Consider the following 18,923-nt stretch of genomic DNA (forward strand, 5'->3'; position numbering starts at 1 on the left):
CAGGGGTTCGGGGGCTGATGCACAGCTTTGCTGAGGGCTGCCTACTTCCTACAGCGATAAGGCACCCATGAGGCGGCGTGAGAGGCGTCTGACGACTGCCCAGACTGACGAGTCGTTTGTGGGGCGGGAGAGAGGGTCAGGCAGCGCGGGCACCGCCGCGCCTACAAGTGCTAGGCCCAACCGCAAGATGGCGGCCGCCCAGCCCTGCCCTACATCCGCCTGTCTCGGCCAAGATGGCGCTGGGGCACCTCCCCTCGCCTAACGGCCTCTCGCACGCGGCAGGTTGGGCGCGCGCCCAACTGCCGGCCCAGCCCCGCCCCGCGCCTGCGCGCTCGGGCCCGCCGGCGTCGTGCGGTCGCAGGCCTAGACGTAAGCAGTGTGCGCCGCCGCCTGCCGCCGTCCGCGGGGGTGGGAGCGCCTGCGCAGTGGGGGTGCTGCTCGGTGCGGGAGGCTCGGAGGGGCTGGCGATGGCTCCGGCGAGGCGCCGCTCAGGTACCGGCGGCGGAAGGGGCCCGCAAGCCCCGGCGGCCTCTGCGGTGCACGTCCCGGCGGCGCCTGGGGCGGGGGAGCACGGCGGGCGGGGACACGCGCTCAGGCCCGCATTGTTGGCCGGGGGCGGCGGGAGGAGGAGAAGGAGGAGGGGCGGGCGGCGGCCTCGCCGCGGCGGGGGGTGGGGAGGCGCCTGCTTCCCGCCCGCCCGGCCTGCCGCCGCTGCGCCGGGCCGGGAGGAAGGGCCGGCCCTCGCCGCCTCCCCTTTTCCTTTCTCCTGTGCTGTGTTTTCCGCTCCTCGGCGGCGGGGCCCGGTTACGCGGCGGGTATTAGAGGCTGCGCGCACAAAAAAAAAAAAAAAGGGGGGGGGGGATGTTAGCGGCGCTGAGGGGGTTAAAGTCGTTTTTAGAAATAATCGTTGCGGGGCAGGAGCGGGCGGTTCCCCGGCGGGTGCGGGGGGGAGAGAGGGAGGCCCGTGGCGGAGTTGGTGAGCGGCCCTGCCATGTTCGCGTGGTGACTTGCCCTTGTTCGAGGGGAGGGAGACGGCACCGTGGCCGAGAGCGTACCCTGTTCTGCCGGCAGCGCTTCCCGGCGGCCGCCTGGGAATAGCCCGAAGAAAGAAACCGTAATAAAAAGTAAAAATTCTTCGTCCTGCAGAGCCACCTTTCCCCGTAGTCTTCGCTGGAAAGTTGAATAAATTTTTGCCTTTAAATAGCGTTAGTCCCATTGTTAAGACGGGGAGGGTGGAGATCGTGCGTTAGGAAAACGTGATAACTTGTCTCGCAACTTTTTGTGTTTCCCACTACATGCGTTGCCCGCCAGGTTTAGGGGTGTAAAGATAATCTTTCAACACTTTTTTTTATTTTCTTTCTTTCTTTTCTTTTTTGACCCAGAATTAAAATAGCCTGACGGTATATGTTTCAAAGATTGTAGCTGCGCTTTATTTTAATAGATTGCAGTTATAGAAGATAGACACCCAGGAGATTTTGCCTTTCGCCATGGCTCAGTTTGGAGGACAGAAGAATCCCCCTTGGGCTACTCAGTTTACAGCCACTGCAGTATCTCAGCCAGGTCAGTTTACGTATCACTTAATGTTTGAACCCTGACATCTAGTAGATTTGGAGATTCCGTAGTTGGGTATGCAGTTAAGAGTGGCACCATGCTAACGAACTTATTTAAATTCTATTTAAATGGTTTAAGTTGGGAGTTTCTCACACAATAGAGGCATTAAAGATCATTGCCTAATACTAGCTGTTTGTTGGGTTTTGTTTTTTTTAAGGGGTGATAAGTAAAATCCCAGGTGAATTTTTATTGATTCTCTTGGTCAGTAAACAGCATATCAAGTTACTCATATCCAAAGATCTGTAAATCAAATTACCTTTCATCAAATAGCATTGCTCTAGATTAAATAACAACAGCACTAGTAAGGCATTACAGATTTTTTAAGTGCTGCCAGAGTTGCATTTCCAGGGCAGCCTAAATCAATCTTAACAAAGTATTTTGCCTGTATGAATATATTGGACATACTTCGCATAGTGAAGAGGTCTCTAATTTGTTACTTGAGTGGGGAGGGGGGTATATTTTATATTTTTTTTGATGCCAAGTTAGAACTCAAGGATCTCCATAACCCAAGGTATCCCCTGATAATGATAATTTAGGTAAGAAGCCTTACTTAATCGCAGGGTAGTGTATTCAGAAACCTAGCTGGCTAGATTTTCATGTTTCACATTGGTGTATAGCGTAAAAGGTTTTGAGGCAGGAATGTGAAGCTTGCTGCGTGGTGAATTTTGGTGCTTCCGTTCCCAGTTCTGGGATGCCTTTTTCTCTTCTTGAATACAAAGTGTTTACTAAATATTGTAGTTTCATTGTCTGATGTGAAAAGGCTTCACCAAAGCTGTGGTACTCTGAGGATTCAGGATGTCAAAATGTGAGAACGGGCAGTAACCTTGTTGAAGAGATGTCTTTCTAAAGAGTTGTAGGTTTTTTGCAGTTGTCCTTTGCATCTTGCTCTAGTTAGATACGAAGCTGAATGTCATACCTCCTTTGTCAGTGGTTTTACGGCTGGGAGCTTAGCAAAAGTTGGGAATGCCTACTGTTCTTTGGAGGTGCGTGTCAGGGGGGCGGTGCAGGGAAGAACAAATCTTTCTCCTGACTTAGTTTTCTTTCCCAAAATGACTCCTCCATCCCCAGTTTTTCCTCTGGGCACTGGTCCAATCCGAGTGCATATCCTCAGGGAACCGCCACCCCTCACACCATGTATTTTACAATATTCGTCCCAGCGTGCCTGTGCCTTTTCCTACATACCCATTCGGTCCCACTCTCTGCCTAAACTGTTGCTGTACCTAACCAGCTGCCTTCAAGCGGTTTTTCACTGATTAGCTTACGCTTCCCTTCTCCAAATGGCACTACTCTCCTTCTGTAAGAAATTCCATAACAGCTGGAAAGGGTCAGCATTGGGAACACAGAGAGACAACCATTGTTTTTGGTTCTTGTGTCTGACTGGGTGATGCCTTGGAGTGATCAAAGTATGGCAGCAGTGGAGCTGGAGTATTGTTGATATGATGGCTGATGTGACAGCTAGTGCATCAAAAACAGTGGTGGAAGACGGAGGGCCAGCTTCATGTCCTGCTTCAGAGGGAAAGCTGTTTAAAACCTGCTGAAGGGGAGGAGCTGGCAGCCATCTTAGACCTCCCTGAGCTAGAACCAGAAGGGGGCCCTGGAGAAGAGGTGGATAGAGCAAGGGCACTAGAAGCACCAGCCAACTTCTTACCCATTTTTTTAAATTCCTGTGACTGCCTTTGGTTAGCCTACTTCTGAGCCTCCTTAAATGAAGTGCAAAATTTAATTGGGATAGACTGGTCAGCATCAGTTGCTGTGAGAGATTTTTCACCTGCTCAGTGAGGACAGTATCTCCAGGGGTTTTTAGCTGTTCATCAGATCCAGCAGCACCTGACTTAAACATGAGAGCCATTAAAGACTAACGTTTGGTTGTACTTTTCCCTTCTTCCTATACTAGTTCTACCATCCTTCACATTCCTAGTGTCCCTCTTTACACTGTAGTATCTTCTTTCCAGTATCACTTGAAGGCATTCAGCTCCTTGCATCCTTCTGTGCAATCCTTTCCTATTCCTACTGCAATATACAATCACAGTGTCTGCATCCTCTTTCTTCCCTGCCTGTACTACTGAATCCAGTCCCTGGGTTTCTGCCGCCCAGCTCCTGTTTTACTACCCATGTACATACTTGTTCCCCTGCTTTTTTTTTATTGGCAATTCTGATTTATAATGATTTATGATACAGAGCACAGGAAGCTTATTTTGCAAAATATGCAGTGCTCTTTGACCTTACTGAGAGCTGAGGAGCAGTGTTTACCATTGAACTGCAGCTAAGTAGTCACCTTGCACCTTTCAACATGAAGCTATCTATGACTGTCCAGCTCGGGTGCTTGCCTGATGAGGAGAGATGCTGTCAGTGCTCAGGCATGCTGGCTAGCATCTATTACTTCTCACCTGTGGCTGTGCTTCAGAAGTTGTGCAGATTGGCTTACCTTTGTGAATCTCTGTGTTTGTAAACTGATATTTAAAAAACATTTACCAAATTTTTATGTATTTTCAGAGGATTGCCTTAAGGTGTACATATACTTATGCATGCCATTTCTCCAGAGCATCAAGGTGCTTGGGTGTGGGGAAAAGAGGTCTTGATTTTTATAACAAAAGTAACATGATATCTAGTTTTTTCCTAAGCTGTAATCAAAAGTGGTGACTGATGGTGTTATAAACCCAGTTCAATAATTGCAAGAAGGTCATTTCAGGAAGGGTTTTTTGTGATACTGACTTGGGTGCTGTCTTGGCCATTCCTGTTGAAAAAGTAACTATATGAGTTAAGGCTCTTAATTATTAAGGTGTGACACTAAGGTAGTTGTAGAGTGACATGCCGTGTAACGAAGGGTTCCTGGGATCCCTTTGGGATAGCTTACTAATTACTGTCTGTGCCTGTGGTATTAGAAGAGAGACGGGTAATTCCAGGTGCCAGCAAAGAACTATGTGTGAAGAGAGACTCCTACTTGTAACACAGTGAAATTGTTTCTCTACTCCTTGTCTCGTGGTTTTGTGCATCACATGACTAAAACCAGAATAAAGTCCCTGCTATGCTGATTAATCATTGTGAAAGCATAAATTAAATCATGCCTACTACAGAAAATTAAAGTTTTAAAAATTAAAAATTATAAAATTCCTAGATAGCCCAGAGTGGTTTTTGCAGGTGCTCTTTCTACTTTTAACTTGCACAATGATGTGCAAGTTCCTGAAGTGCCTGCAAAGGAAAATCGCCTCCTATTCTCTCAGCTATTAATTTTTGACTTGTCTTTGGCTTGTATCACCGTGCTTGGAAAATGCTGTTTTCAATGTTAAGATTTCTGATTGCATTTTTATAGAACTGTAGTCAAGGGGAAGTCCTAGCTATGCTGTATTCTGGCTGATTACTGTTGTTGTCTTTGCTGTATCAAGACTTCATTGCATTAGAGTAAAAACCAGTGCACCTGATGGAAGCAAAAAGTGCCTGAAGCTCAGTCTCTTGTTATTGCTGGTGGCTCCTGTGAGGTGACTAAAGAAAAGTGAAAGAGTAGGACAAGCATGTAATGGATCTCAGAGCCACTAAGAAATAGTAGCTGATGCTTAATTTGCCGGCTTGCTTTAAACGGATGTCCTGTGATAAATACGCTGAGCCTGGTTTCTGTTATGTGCCTCTTAAAAGAAATTTTTTTGGAGTAGGTTGTATGGCATTTGTATTGCAAGTGCGTTAAGTTTGAAGAAACTTAAAAACCCAAGGACCCAAACACACTATTTCTGACAACTGCAAAAAACGTCCAAAGCCCTGGATAGGGTACTCCTTTACGGTAATCCAAATAAATCTGCATTACTTACCAAGGAGAGGTACGTAGCTACGTACTTTGAAGATGTTTCCTTAATCTTAAAGGGTCTCTGGAATTTAAAAGCTGCAAGAGTGACTACTAAATAGTCAGTTTATTTGCTACAACAGAAATTTCTATTACGTAGAAAGATGCTTGAGCTGCAGCCTAGGACTCCCAATTTCTATCCAAGCCCTTTCAGATGGATGTGCCATGCAGTATTTGGTGCAAGTGGAAATTGTTCAGACTGCATTTGAAGGAAGGCATCTCCATCACTGTACTTACTGAGATTACAAATCCTAAGAAGCTATTGTTCATCACTGCAGATGCTTGTTGCCAATAATAATAACATGGCAGTTGGATGTCAATTCCACATTCAGTCTGTGATTTGTTCTCTGTCTCTTGTTTTTCTGTGTGATTTTTTTTCCTTTTTTTTTTAACTCATAGTACAAACACAGTTGCCTATGTTTGTATTACTGGTAATCGGAGCCTGTTTGACCGAGATGAGTACATAGATGAAAGGTAGTCAAATTAAAATCCTGGAATACTTCAGGGCAAATCAGTAGGAACAAGATACAGCTTTGAAAAACTTGTTACTACAGGTGTTAGCCGATGAGGGGATCTCAGGAGTCTTTTGTCTTTGCCCTTTGTTAGTAAGTTGATCTGCAGTATTGTAGATTACATGATACCCAGTTAATTTTAAGTGCTCGTAAAGTGATGGTGGAGCTGGCAAATTTAAATTTTTTTCTGTCTTAATGGACAAAATGGGATAAGAGTCTTAGGGTGGGCTGGGAATTGTTTGAGATAATTATGGGTTATGCTGGAATGGAAACTGTTATAGTGGAAATTAAAGAGCAGAGAAACTCCAAGATCTGGTTTTGGGAGCAAGAATGTTAATATTTTTGTAGGTATCGTTCGTACAAAAAGTAGGAGAGAACTTGTGAAACTTGCTTGATGACACTTTGAAACTCCATCCCCCTGTGTTGGTACAACATTAGAATAGAACATTAGACTGAATGACAATAGTTACTGTAGTCAAATGGTTTAAAAGGTAATAGCATGAAGTGAATTTATGCACTAATAGGAATTTCTGCTTAGTGTGTGGAAATAAGAGGAGAAGCATTAAGGCATTGGTTATTTGCCTTGAGTGAGCCAGCAAAGTAATGCAGCCAAGAAGAGTGAAAATTGTCCTAGGATGCAGCAGCAAAGCATTTTCATTAGATGTAAAGGTCTGTTTGAGGTGTGTGAGGCATTGGTGAGGTTCCAGATAAGAGCGTGCTTCTGGATGGTCAAAAATACACATTCAAATTGGAGCTGATGTACAAACAGGAGGCAAGAGGATCAAGAGACTGGAGGACCTGTCACAGGAGAAGCCTCAGATTTGGCTTGCTTGGCTTGTAAAGAAACCTAAATTTTGGAATTTTCAGGGGGGAAAAGTCATGTAATACTGGAAATACTGTATTTTTGCTGTACTATAGAATGCTTGATTTCACTATTAAAATAGTATTACTTCCTGCAATATTTATGTGACAATATTTGATACAGATCATAGTGATGGTGATTATTTTCGCTGTTGCTTACATATTTCTTTCATGTTTCGTTCCAAATATGTAAGATGATACGTGCCATCAACTTGTTTTCTGCTGGAAATAATAGCATGGTAGAGAGGATTACCTCATTCAGGATCTGTTGAGTTGGTTAAGCGTTTTTGTGTAATCTATGGTGATGATCACCAGCTACAAGCAAACTCTACTGCATCCCTGGGTCAGGAATCACAGCTTCATTTTGGATCAGTAAGAATGGTGTGGAGCACAAACTCTGCAGGAAGAATACTGTAAATCCATTCTTCATTTCATTGTGCCTCTTAATGGCTTTGGAAGAGAAAGGAACCCTGTTCAACTTGAATGTTGTTCAGTTCTGAAGGTGGCTGGCTGACCTGTTTTTGCTGGCAGTGTGTTTCCCTGCTGAGTTTCTCTGGTTTTATTTAAACATGTGGACTAGACTGATAGCTTGACCAAGCTATATTTGATGATGCAGCTGCAGGTAACTTTTTCAAAAATTCCTGCTGAAGAGGGAGTGGGTTTCCTCCAGATATGTTTGCAGTTCTTCACTTAGATTTGCATTGTGCAGGGCTCTGTCCCTAAAAGTTCCATCTGTAAGGCTTAAGCATACCTTGTTCAGAAGTATTGTGTGAATAAGAAGCATAGCATGTGGGTAGCCGCTCCTCATGATTTGCTTAATCATCTGCAGTGAATTAAAAGCTGATATGACAATAAAATAAACTAATTTTTCCTTCCAGGCAGCGTGAGTCTGGGCACCACAAACCCTTCCTAGTAAGAACTGGAGAGAGCTTGACTTGGTCCCTTTATACATTGGGATGGGTTAAACTCCCTGTTATAAGGCTCTTCCTTCTCTACCAGTCCCCACATCTACAAAATCCAGCTCAGTCGGGGACAAAGACAGTACTGAGTGAAGTGAAGCCTTGTGTGTCTCCAGAGGACACGTTCTATAAGCCTCCGTTTCATAGCTGCTATTACAGTAAAGATTTCTCTTGGCCTCAAATAGAATGGAATGTATTAGTTGATTTACAGAACAGAGTAACAATCTTTGTTGGGCTCATCCAAAACGTGACATATGTTCAAGAAAGGATGCAGTGTGTGTATATGTTGAGGATGGGTGCAGATGGGGATGACAACTACTAGAGCTATAAAATCATGAGCAATTTGAGAGAAGGAAATAAGTGGTCTCTATGCCTCTGCTGTGGTGTACTACTTCTAAATAAATTTAGAAGAGAAGTTAGTGAGCTGTAATCCTTTATCTTGACTGTGGAATTGAATTTATCTACTTCATGAGCTTGACTCAGGAGTGAAGCATCACACACTGCATCTAGTATAACTGTCAGAAAACTCAGCTGTTTAAAATTGCTTAGTGCTTATTGTGTGTGTTCTCTTTTCAGCTGCTCTTGGTGTACAGCAGCCATCACTGCTTGGAGCCTCTCCTACAATATACACCCAGCAGACAGCATTGGCAGCAGCAGGCCTAACTACACAAACGCCAACGAACTATCAGCTAACTCAGACAGCTGCTTTGCAGCAGCAAGCTGCAGCTGCAGCAGCTGCCTTACAGCAGGTAAAGAAAAAAGAGCATTTGCTGTTGACTGCATGAACTTGAACAATGTGAAACAGGAGAAAAGCAGAATGGGGAATGGTGAACATTGCAGTATAAACTTGTTCAAAAAACAGAGGGCAATAGTTGTATTAATCTGTGAAGGAGGGAATTTTGGCTTTGGAAGTGCTGACTTTTAGCTACGGAAAGCCTCTTGGGAAAAGGAGTTTTGCTGCACCTAAACTGAGAATCTCAAGTTCCAAGTATCTTCCATCACTATGTGTATCCTTAATAGCAGTTTGCATGATTTCATACTGTGTCCTAGATAATGTATAAGTGTCAGGCTTAAGAAAAATTACTGCTTCTCGCTAGAAAGAGTACATTGGAGTCTACTCTAAGGGCTAAGAATATTTGTTATGAAAGTAATATATGTTGATACCATTAGTTATGTTTTGTATTAGAATTGTTCAATGTGCATAGTTTCTGTCTAAAACTTGCTTAGCAGATAACTTGTATTGGGTATTATTGGGGTAATAGTACTTCCTGTTTATGAGATATTTTGCTTTTATCTGTTTCAGCAATATTCACAACCTCAGCAGACTCTCTATAGTGTACAGCAACAGGTTTGTCTGATTCTTACTGTGTACATCACAAATAACTTTAAAAATAATGTTGATTGTGTGTCTTGTAGGATTTGTCTCCGAAACCATCCTCATATGGGAAGTTGTTAAAGAAACTAAGTAATATTTCTTTGTAGTGAAAGAGAGCTTGAAGTTCATAAACTTGGAGAGACGTATCCAGAATGGAAGCCTGCCTACCTTCATGCAAAAAGGAAATTTAAAAATATATACCATTCCATGTGTACATGATTCCTGCTAAACTTTGCTCTAAACAGGGCCGTGCATTTTAACTGCTGGAAAGATGCTGTCCAAAAAAAGTTCCCTTTTAGGTTTTTTTTATGGTCTTTGAACTTAACAGGATTTTGAAAAAGAATAAAAGGACGTGGAAATTAAAGGCCTAAGCTTCTCCAGCTGCCAAAACTTTTTTTGGTATTGCTATTAACTTTCAGTTACGAAAAACCCAGCGTTTCTGCTTACTGAATAAACCTGGGTTATACAATCTTAAAATTAACCACATGAGCACAATTTTATGCATATGCAAACTGCTGAAATGACCAAACCCTAAAGGACTATTAACTGACTCAGATTAAGCAAAAACTCTTACTTGTAAAGAGGAGGTAAAATTGTACGATGTCCTTAAGCATATAAAATTAATTTATAACTTTATTTATTTTAAGTTGCAGCAACCTCAGCAGACCCTTTTAACTCAGGTTAGTTTGGTTTTATTGTTTGGTCTTCATCCCCAAACACAGATAATGCAAGAGTGCAAATTTGTGACATCTTGGGTAGTTTAATCTGTAGAATGAACTAATATGAATGGACATTTTATTGGTACAGGTTTATTTTATCCAGATGTTAAAATATGCATAGCCTTGGTTTCAAAAATTAATTGCAACCACTTTTCCTTAACCTTGAAGGGAATATGTGTGTTGATTACATTATAATTTTTTTGTTTGTTTGAACTTCAAGTGGTCAGTTGTTTTGCAGTAAGTAACAAACTGGGAAAATCTTTCTTTCTCTTTGAGAAGGAATTTAACTTTCTGTGTTAACAGTATTGTAGTATGTGTGTAGAGAGGTTTAAAAAGAATCCTGCTGAGCTTGACAGGTTTAAAACACGCAACCATTTAACACACTAAATTGCTCTAGTTCCGTTTTCACTTAATCTTTTAAACATGCTTTTTAAAAAAAGGTAAAAAGAAAGTTTCTTAATTTCATTATCTTACTGTGTTCTGCTTTTGTAAGAAGGCAAGCACATGAATTGTTGAGTTTAGGAAGGGTTTGTGTTAGCCTCAACCTTTACTGACATCCAGTGCTACAGTTGGGATATGAATGGGGAATAATCTCTAAGCGTGTATTCCTAGCAAAGTTAGGAACTTAGCTTCTCTTCAGGCCCGCTGTATGGGTTACCTGTAAACAATAATGCAGTCATCTTTTTTTTTTCCTAGACAATGTATATATTTTGGGAAAGTTGACTTTTTAAAAGAGAAGGATAAATAAAGCCAGTCGTCATTCAAAATAGAACAAAGTAATCTAAAAAAAAAACCTAAACCAAAAAACCCCCACAACTTCCACTTTCTGAAAATCTCTATTCAGAATAATTGCTTTAGAGACATTTTAAACTCCTGTCTACATGGGTAAAGGAACTGTTCCTTGTAGATATGTCAGCTGGTTATAAGATTTATAGTTTGCTTTATTTTGCTTACAGCCAGCTGTTGCACTACCTACCAGTCTTAGCCTGTCTACTCCTCAGCCGGCAGCCCAGATAACTGTTTCTTATCCGGCACCCCGGTCAAGTCAGCAGCAAACCCAACCACAAAAGCAACGTGTCTTCACTGGGGTAGTTACTAAACTACATGACACATTTGGGTTCGTGGATGAAGATGTCTTTTTTCAGCTTAGGTAAGATGTAAATACTTGCCTGCAGATGTACGCTGTGATACCCTCACTAAATAAAAGGTTTAGATTATTGCATTCTAATTCTGTGACTCCATTGATAGTGCCTGCAGTTAGTATGTTTTTCCTGTTGACACTGAAAGTCAATGGTCACATAAGTTAATAGACACTAGATCTGAGTTCCTTTATGTGAATTTTTGAATTTTCTTAGTGCAAAACCCAAAGCTGGGACACTCAGAAGGTTTTAAGCTCCTTATAATAAGAAATAGCACAATTCGTGGGTGATTAAATGCATATAACTTGCCATCTGCCTATCTTAACTCAGTACTGTTTAGGGAACTTCTGCTTTTGGGCCAAAGAAAGGAATTAAATTCCTGTGCATACTCCGAACTGAAGCAAATAGTACTTTCACTGAATTTGGGGGTAGATGCTGTTCCTATAAGCTTTTTAAAATGAACTTTATGTACTTTCTCTCACCTCGAATGTAACTTGCAAATGCAGAACTAGCTAGATAAGACACTCACAATACATTTTCTGTGATGTTTGCAGTGCTGTTAAAGGAAAGACACCTCAGGTGGGTGACAGAGTTTTGGTAGAAGCTACTTACAATCCTAATATGCCATTCAAATGGAATGCACAAAGGATCCAGACACTTCCAAATCAGGTATACAGGGTTACCCAGTGTAACTTGTACTGATTGCTTATGGTTCAAGCTTGCTCACAACTCGTTTTCTCCTCTGCCGTTAGAACCAGACGCAAGCTCAGCCGTTACTGAAGACACCTCCGGCAGTTCTTCAGCCCATCGCACAGCAGACTGCATTCAGTGTTCAGGCACAGCCGCAGCCACAGTCCTTGTTGCAGGCACAGATATCAGCAGCTTCAATCACACCGTTGCTTCAGACACAGCCTCAGCCATTACTGCAGCAGCCACAGCAGAAAGGTGATCTTTTAGTGCACAAAGTTTGTTGTAGTCCTTCTGGTGCTTAGTGTGGGATTGTTATTTTTTGTTAGTCAGAAGACTGAAGTAATAGTTGAAGTAATACAAAAGGACCCTATAGAATTTTCAGTTTGAATATGCATCTTACTGCAGCTGTAGGCAAGGCACATTGCCTGCAGTAGCTCAAGAATCACCTAGTTAGTGAAATCCCCATGGACTCCTGTTCATATTCAGATTTCATAATCTGAAAGCAAATTCAGTGTAGTTTTTTGTTCTGATGCTTTCACAGACAAGATGGAGAGTTGAAAGTGTTAACGGGAATTTAGTTCAGCATCTTCTGGAGTGTTCAACAAGATCAGGTTTCACACAGTTGTATTGTTAAAACTATTATTTCTATATTTGTGTTTTATTTCAGTTAGCCAAATTGGGATTTGAGAGAAGAAACACTGCCAAACGTGGCAAATCTAAAACAAAGGTTGTTGAGGGGTCACTTGAACTTTGAATGGCTGAAGAATCAGTAATAGGATTGATAATAAGATAAAATTAAGACTTGTCTTGCACACAATAAAAGCAAGGGTAGAAATCTTAAGTTGTCATCTAAGCAGAACTGTTTTGGATCAATGCTTTTTACGATCTAATTAGTCCTAGTTGTTCATTGGTATTTAGTAATGTGTGCTCCATTTACAACCAGTTGTTTAAATGTCTTGAGACAGCAAAAGCATGTGCTGGAGGATTGATGCAGCAGTATAATAAATTGATTTAAGAATAATTTTTCAGGAAGCTAATTGTTTTTAACAATGAATAGCCTTTAAAATGTTTTTTTTGTTTTCTTTAGTTCAATGAGTAGGTAGTATAGCTATCTTAAATTACTCTTCCAAGAAAAGGCTTAGCTATTTACTGTGAAAGCTTCTGTGTGTTTAGATTATATTAGCTTCTATCTTAAGAAGATAGTTTTAAACCAATTTCACTTACTTAAGTCTCATTTTGCATCAGTGAAGAAAAGCATAGATCTCTTGAGTTTTTTGGGATGGGTGTTATTAATAAATAGATTTATTTGACTTGAGAGTTAGTTTAGAAAATGTCCAAGTGATACAACTGTAAAGCAGCAGTGCTTGTAAAGTGTAGCTAGTTGCCCCTATTATGTATTGATCTTGTAAATTTTTGTTTCAGGTGGTTTGTTACAGCCCCCTGTTCGTCTAGTTTCACAGCCTCAACCAGCTCGAAGATTAGACCCACCATCCAGATTTTCCGGGAGGAATGACAGAGGAGGAGACCCTATGCCAAACCGAAAAGATGACAGGAGGTATGTTGTAGAAGACTAGACTATAATCAAAACATTCCATAAAGACCTGTCCTCAAACAGAGCTGAGCTGCTTGCTCCAGAGTGAGTCAGTGATATGAACAGGTGGCTTTACCGTTAGTTATTAGTGAAGAGTTCTTGTTTATCTGAAATGAGGGAATTGCATACTCGGTCTCTCTTGTAAAGAGACAGTGTACTGAAACAAACTATGAGGAACTTCTCTCCTTTTTGCAAGTCGTCTCTCACAGGCCTGGCTTCTGTTGTGCTAGAAAGCTTTTTGTGTTACCAGCATGCAAAAATATTTGTATCTTGTATGCATTTTTTTAAGTCGTGAGAGAGAACGAGAGAGACGTAGGTCCCGGGAAAGATCACCCCAGAGAAAACGCTCCAGAGAGAGATCACCTAGACGAGAGAGGGAGAGGTCGCCTCGAAGACCACGACGTGTTGTTCCTCGTTACACGGTTCAGTTTTCCAAGTTTTCATTGGACTGGTATGTTTACAGGGCCAGATATTTACCTACATCTAACATTGATTGTGGGCACCGATTACTGTGAGCTGTGTCAACACACGTGTGTGTAGTGAGCGTTAAATGATGATCTTAGAAGAAAGATCAAATATGTAATGACTGAGAACCTTGTATGATAAACTTTTTCTAGGTTCTTTGTTATTTTTGAATGCTGCTGCAGAATACCTTGATAACCCTGTTTAATAAATACTCCCTAACATGCACACACCTTAATTGGAAGAGTGTTTAGTAGTTACTTGTTTGTAAGCTTCAATCCATGACACTAACTTAAATACATTGCTCTTTAAATTTTTTATATATAGTATTAAATACATAATGGCTGTAATTCCAATTAATATGCATCTTAAGTATGTGTTTTGTTAATGCTTCTTTTATTGCTGTATCTTTCAAATAATGTTGTTTATTTCAGCCGTAGCTGTGATATGATGGAGCTGAGGAGGCGTTACCAGAACTTGTATATCCCAAGCGATTTCTTTGATGCTCAGTTTACATGGGTGGATGCTTTTCCTATGTCTAGACCATTTCAGCTGGGAAACTACTGTAATTTCTACGTAATGCATAGAGAAGTAGATCCTATAGATAAAAACGCTGCTGTCCTTGATCCACCCGATGCTGATCATCTATACAGTGCAAAGGTTTGTATGGGTTTCAAGTATTATGACTATTCATTAGAATTTTTTTTTTACTAATAGGATGAAAAAGTAAGTATATCTGAACTGAAAATATTCTACAGAGATTTGAGCAAAATACAGCATTTTAAACTCTTCAGTAAAGAGCTAGTATTTAGAGCTTGAAGACTCATGACTGAAATTCAGTTTGGTTTTCTGTTACTGGAGTTGTCCTAAATCTTGTTTTCACTGAGGTCTCTTCCATTCTCTGCACCCCGTTGCACTGATCTGCTTCTAGGAAAGAAAGCTAGCTCCTGCAAGATCTCTGAATGCATTTCTTAGGGAATTCAGTCTGAATAGTTAACTGAGGCCCCCCCCCTTTTTTTTTATTCTTCAAGGGTCCTTTCTGTGCAGTTTGTGCTCTTCTGTCTAGTGATATTTTATTTTCTTCTTTCAGATTCATCGCAATATTTATTATTTTGTTGAAAATATATTGAGCATTTTGGGATTATTTGAACATCAAAAAATGCTACATCAAGGGCTGTAATGATGTCTAAAAGACCTCACTGTCAAAACATCTCCCTAAAACCTGGTTCCAGTTGAAAGGAGCATTAAAATGGGTCTGAGATTTCTAGGTCAATCTGGTTTAGAAGTATTTCATGTTAAAGATAGTTTTAGAAACAAAACTTCCTGTAACCCCTGTATTTCTGAAAGATGTTACTTTGCCTTCTGTGTATAAAAACTTTGAAGCCTTGGCTCAAGTATCAGACATACTGTTGTTTTTTTCAGTTTACTGATGCAGAGCAAGAGCTGTCTTTCAGAAGGTTAAGCTTCAAAATACATTCAGTAACTGAGGAATAGCACCCTGTTTCATAATATTAACCTCTTTAGGATATAAAGCAACTTTGTTAGATTTGACTGGGCTAACAGGATGCTACAAGGATGCAGATGAATGTGTTGGTCAGTTCTCTTGTGATTCTGACAAAATGGAAGGAGTCAGTTATCAAAACCAGAAACATACTCTGTGTGCTTCTTGGTGTAGACTATTTGGCATATAGTGATAACATGCGAAGCACGTTGCTTTTATATGCTTCCAGTTTGTTGGGTTTTTTTAATAAGACCACGTGTTGCATCCATGTGGCACGGAGGGAAATTGGTTCTTGTCAGACATTTTAACACTCAGTTCTACCATTTTATTTTACCTTTGCTTGTTCTGATTTTTTTTGTGATGTTAAGGAAAAAGTACTGGTATGTATGTGTTTGCAAGTTGTGGTCGTTGTTTACCAGTCTTAGTGGGAGACCTTCACAAGACTGATCTGACTTACACAACAGGTGATGTTGATGGCTAGTCCTAGTATGGAAGATCTCTATCACAAGTCATGCGCACTGGCTGAAGATCCCCAAGAACTTCGTGATGGATTTCAGCATCCTGCTAGACTTGTAAAGGTAAATATGCTTCAATGCCAGACGCTTTTGGCAATAAAGGTTGGTTATAGAGCTTTAAAATATTTGTGGATAAGGAGGAGTTTGTAGGCAGCTAAATGATGGCTTCATTCTTCCTCTGAAGAGACCTAGTTTATACATCGGTTCTTTTTCCAGTTTATAGGAGCTCCATCTTCACTGCATTCACATTTACTGCTTGCTTCAATGTAATCAAACTCAAACAATAGATATTTGGAGAAACCGACATTGATTATATAATAGTGAATTTTGTTAGCCTTTTTTTACAAGCACTTAGAGTTTCTTGTTTTAAGGGCTCAGCTGTGAAGAGCATACAAATGACACAACAGTTAAGGAACCATTGTATTAAGTGAAATTTAACTATTGTTGAACTGAACAACCTGTAAGTGCTCTGGTGTTTGGGAACAACACAGACTTGTTTGCCAATTAAACTCCATCATCTTGAAGCAAATGGGAGTACTTGAATTTGTAGATATAATACTCTTGTAGTCTTGTCTTTTGTAGCTTTGCTTTATAGCTTTTAAGCAGGAACATTTATAAATGTGTATTGGAATTAAGACACCATTTAAATTAGTATCTGTCTCTTGTATTAGAACACTTTTAATTGCAAAGGAACAAGCCTATATCAATAAAGAAACTTGATGGAAAGTCTTGCAAACAAGAATGAGTGATGATGTTTTAAACCTATTCCATTACTGAAATACTCTGTGGAAAAAAATAACTGAACTCTTTCTTGACTGACTTTCATTTTCAGATTTCAAAATAATGTGACAGTTTACTCACGGATTTCAGTGTATGTGCTATGAAATATTCTTTGCGCTTTGGGAAAATGACTCTTTACCCCTAGTAGGGGAACATTCAGAAGACTCTTTTTGTCTAGTTTTTAGTGGGTATGAAAGGCAAAGATGAAGCTATGGCTATTGGAGGACACTGGTCCCCATCACTGGATGGACCTGATCCAGAAAAGGACCCTTCCGTGCTGATAAAGACGGCTATTCGTTGTTGCAAGGCTCTTACAGGGATTGACTTAAGTGTGTGCACACAATGGTAAGTACTGTACTGCAAAGCAAAATATGCTATAGAAATACTTGTCTGTTACCTGAAGTTTAAAAAAAAAGATGGAAAACCCTCTTTTTCTTTGTCTGCTGCTCTTGGTAGTGCAGGTAAACTACTCAAAGGATGTTCTGTTTTGTAATAAGCTTGATTGGTGCCAACTGTGGTGAATACTGCATTAAGAACTAATTAAAAATTCTGGATTTATTTTGACATGTTATGCTGTAATTTTTTTAATGAATGTGCGTTGAAAATATTTTTCATTTTGTGCATAGCTGGAGAAGATCGTCAAGAGAACTTCATTTCATTGTTCTTTTGTTATAAATAAATAGCCGTTCGTTATATAGCCATATTTTCTCTTGATGAGATTTTGTCCTTTGTTCACGTTCATTGCGGTTTTACTAATACCAGGAAAGTCTGTTGTGCTACACTTCAAGTGCTTCAACAACTTTATTTGCGCATTAAACCTATGTGTGCTAAACAAGTTACATTAAAAAAGAATTTTTTTGTTTTCCTCCTTTTCAATTGTGATACCTTTTTACAGTGTGCCAAAAGAGAAAATATGGCTTCCATAATTTTTTTCTTTAGATAAACTTCAAGGTCTTGCAGCAAAGTTTCTTTACTTGATGTGCTACAAGTGATCTAGGCTCTTTAAAATGTATTGTAGAATTTTTTTTCCAACATGCTTCTTCCCTTGCAACAGGTACCGTTTTGCAGAGATTCGCTACCATCGCCCTGAGGAGACCCACAAGGGGCGTACAGTTCCAGCTCATGTGGAGACAGTGGTTTTATTTTTCCCGGATGTTTGGCATTGCCTTCCCACCCGCTCAGAGTGGGAAACCCTCTCCCGAGGATACAAGCAGCAGCTGGTCGAGAAGCTTCAGGGTGAACGCAAGGAGGCTGATGGAGAACAGGCACTGAACGCTAATCCCTTTTTCTATTTCTGCTTCTCACAGGCACAGGAACACAGGCACAAAATGCACACCACATACTACACAACATACATACATAGGAGGAACATAACTGGTAACAATGACTGGTAAACCAGCTTTCAGCAGTGTAGTGAATGTTGGTTTTTATTTTTTTCAGCTAGTTCACTAACTTTAAATGTGTATGCTGATATCACAAATGGAATTAAATTGTGCTTATGATGCGCAGAAAATTTTTTATCATAGACGTAGTTGCTGGAATCTGGGACCAGTTGTTGAGTGAGATGCAGTTTATGAATAGCTGTCTCTAAACATTTTGCCATTTTCTAAAATTTCTAAATTCTCTCTTGTGGCCAGTTCTAATTGTGGTATTTGAAATCGAATAAACACTAGTCTGAAACATCTGAATTTCAGGCCATGTGGCTGATCAACATCTTGGAATAAGGGAAGGTCTGACTGAACAAAGTAATTTGGGGGACTTAAAATCTGGGGGAAGATCACACACTGTGTGGTTAATGGAGACCAGCAGTGTCTGTGTAACCCCGATATTCTTTGTGGTGTTGCTTATCACCCTTTTGTGTTCCACAGATCTGGCTTGTATTGGCTGAGTGGCACTGTGATCATTTATAAAGTGGTAGAATGTGTGTGTGAACTTGTCTAAATAATAACTTTAGGAGAAGACTATCTGAAACAGTTGTGACCTTGCACAGATCAGCAACAGAATTTAAAAAATAACTGAAATGCTTTCAAGCCTTCTGAATGATAATTTCTAAATTTTATTTGTCAGGACGAAGAGGAAAAGGATGATGGGGAGGCTAAAGAGATCTCTACGCCTACGCACTGGTCTAAACTGGATCCCAAAACAATGAAGGTAACTAACACTTTTCTTAAAACTTAATTCTGTCGTATATTTTAAGGCACAACCCGAAATACAACTGTATATTCCCTTCACTGAGCAAAAAACCTTCAGTAGTGTTTTATCTTCCTTGCTGATTTTACAGGTATTAGATGTGATAACGCAGTATGCAAGCGTGACTCCTGACAGCTAATTGAAACTATTTTGAACTTTGTACAATTAAAGTGTATCACATATGAT

General features: G+C 40.5%; 1 protein-coding gene and 1 non-coding gene across 6 annotated transcripts in view; both read left to right on the forward strand.

Annotated features, from left to right (window-relative positions):
• Positions 1 to 385: 385 nt before the first annotated feature.
• Positions 386 to 18,923, forward strand: part of CCAR1 (cell division cycle and apoptosis regulator 1) — a 31,544-nt gene continuing 13,006 nt past the window's right edge. The window contains exons 1-15 of one of the 5 annotated variants that reach the window (XM_054831437.1): positions 386 to 492; positions 1,442 to 1,560; positions 8,352 to 8,524; positions 9,079 to 9,123; positions 9,798 to 9,830; positions 10,826 to 11,019; positions 11,563 to 11,677; positions 11,761 to 11,953; positions 13,121 to 13,253; positions 13,579 to 13,740; positions 14,186 to 14,411; positions 15,717 to 15,830; positions 16,726 to 16,892; positions 17,602 to 17,815; positions 18,618 to 18,698. In XM_054831437.1, the coding sequence (XP_054687412.1) occupies positions 1,488 to 1,560; positions 8,352 to 8,524; positions 9,079 to 9,123; positions 9,798 to 9,830; positions 10,826 to 11,019; positions 11,563 to 11,677; positions 11,761 to 11,953; positions 13,121 to 13,253; positions 13,579 to 13,740; positions 14,186 to 14,411; positions 15,717 to 15,830; positions 16,726 to 16,892; positions 17,602 to 17,815; positions 18,618 to 18,698 (1,923 nt within the window). In that variant the 5' untranslated portion in view covers positions 386 to 492; positions 1,442 to 1,487. Of the gene's footprint in view, positions 493 to 733; positions 816 to 1,382; positions 1,561 to 8,351; positions 8,525 to 9,078; positions 9,124 to 9,797; positions 9,831 to 10,825; positions 11,020 to 11,562; positions 11,678 to 11,760; positions 11,954 to 13,120; positions 13,254 to 13,578; positions 13,741 to 14,185; positions 14,412 to 15,716; positions 15,831 to 16,725; positions 16,893 to 17,601; positions 17,816 to 18,614; positions 18,699 to 18,923 lie in introns of those variants that run through there. The other 4 variants (XM_054831436.1, XM_054831440.1, XM_054831439.1 and 1 more) reach the window with 4 other exon arrangements.
• Positions 16,511 to 16,574, forward strand: LOC129209075 (small nucleolar RNA SNORD98). The gene has a single exon (XR_008577974.1). It is a non-coding gene; the product is annotated as a small nucleolar RNA SNORD98 (small nucleolar RNA).

Source organism: Grus americana, chromosome 7, assembly GCF_028858705.1.
Source record: "Grus americana isolate bGruAme1 chromosome 7, bGruAme1.mat, whole genome shotgun sequence".
Classification (NCBI taxonomy): domain Eukaryota; kingdom Metazoa; phylum Chordata; class Aves; order Gruiformes; family Gruidae; genus Grus; species Grus americana.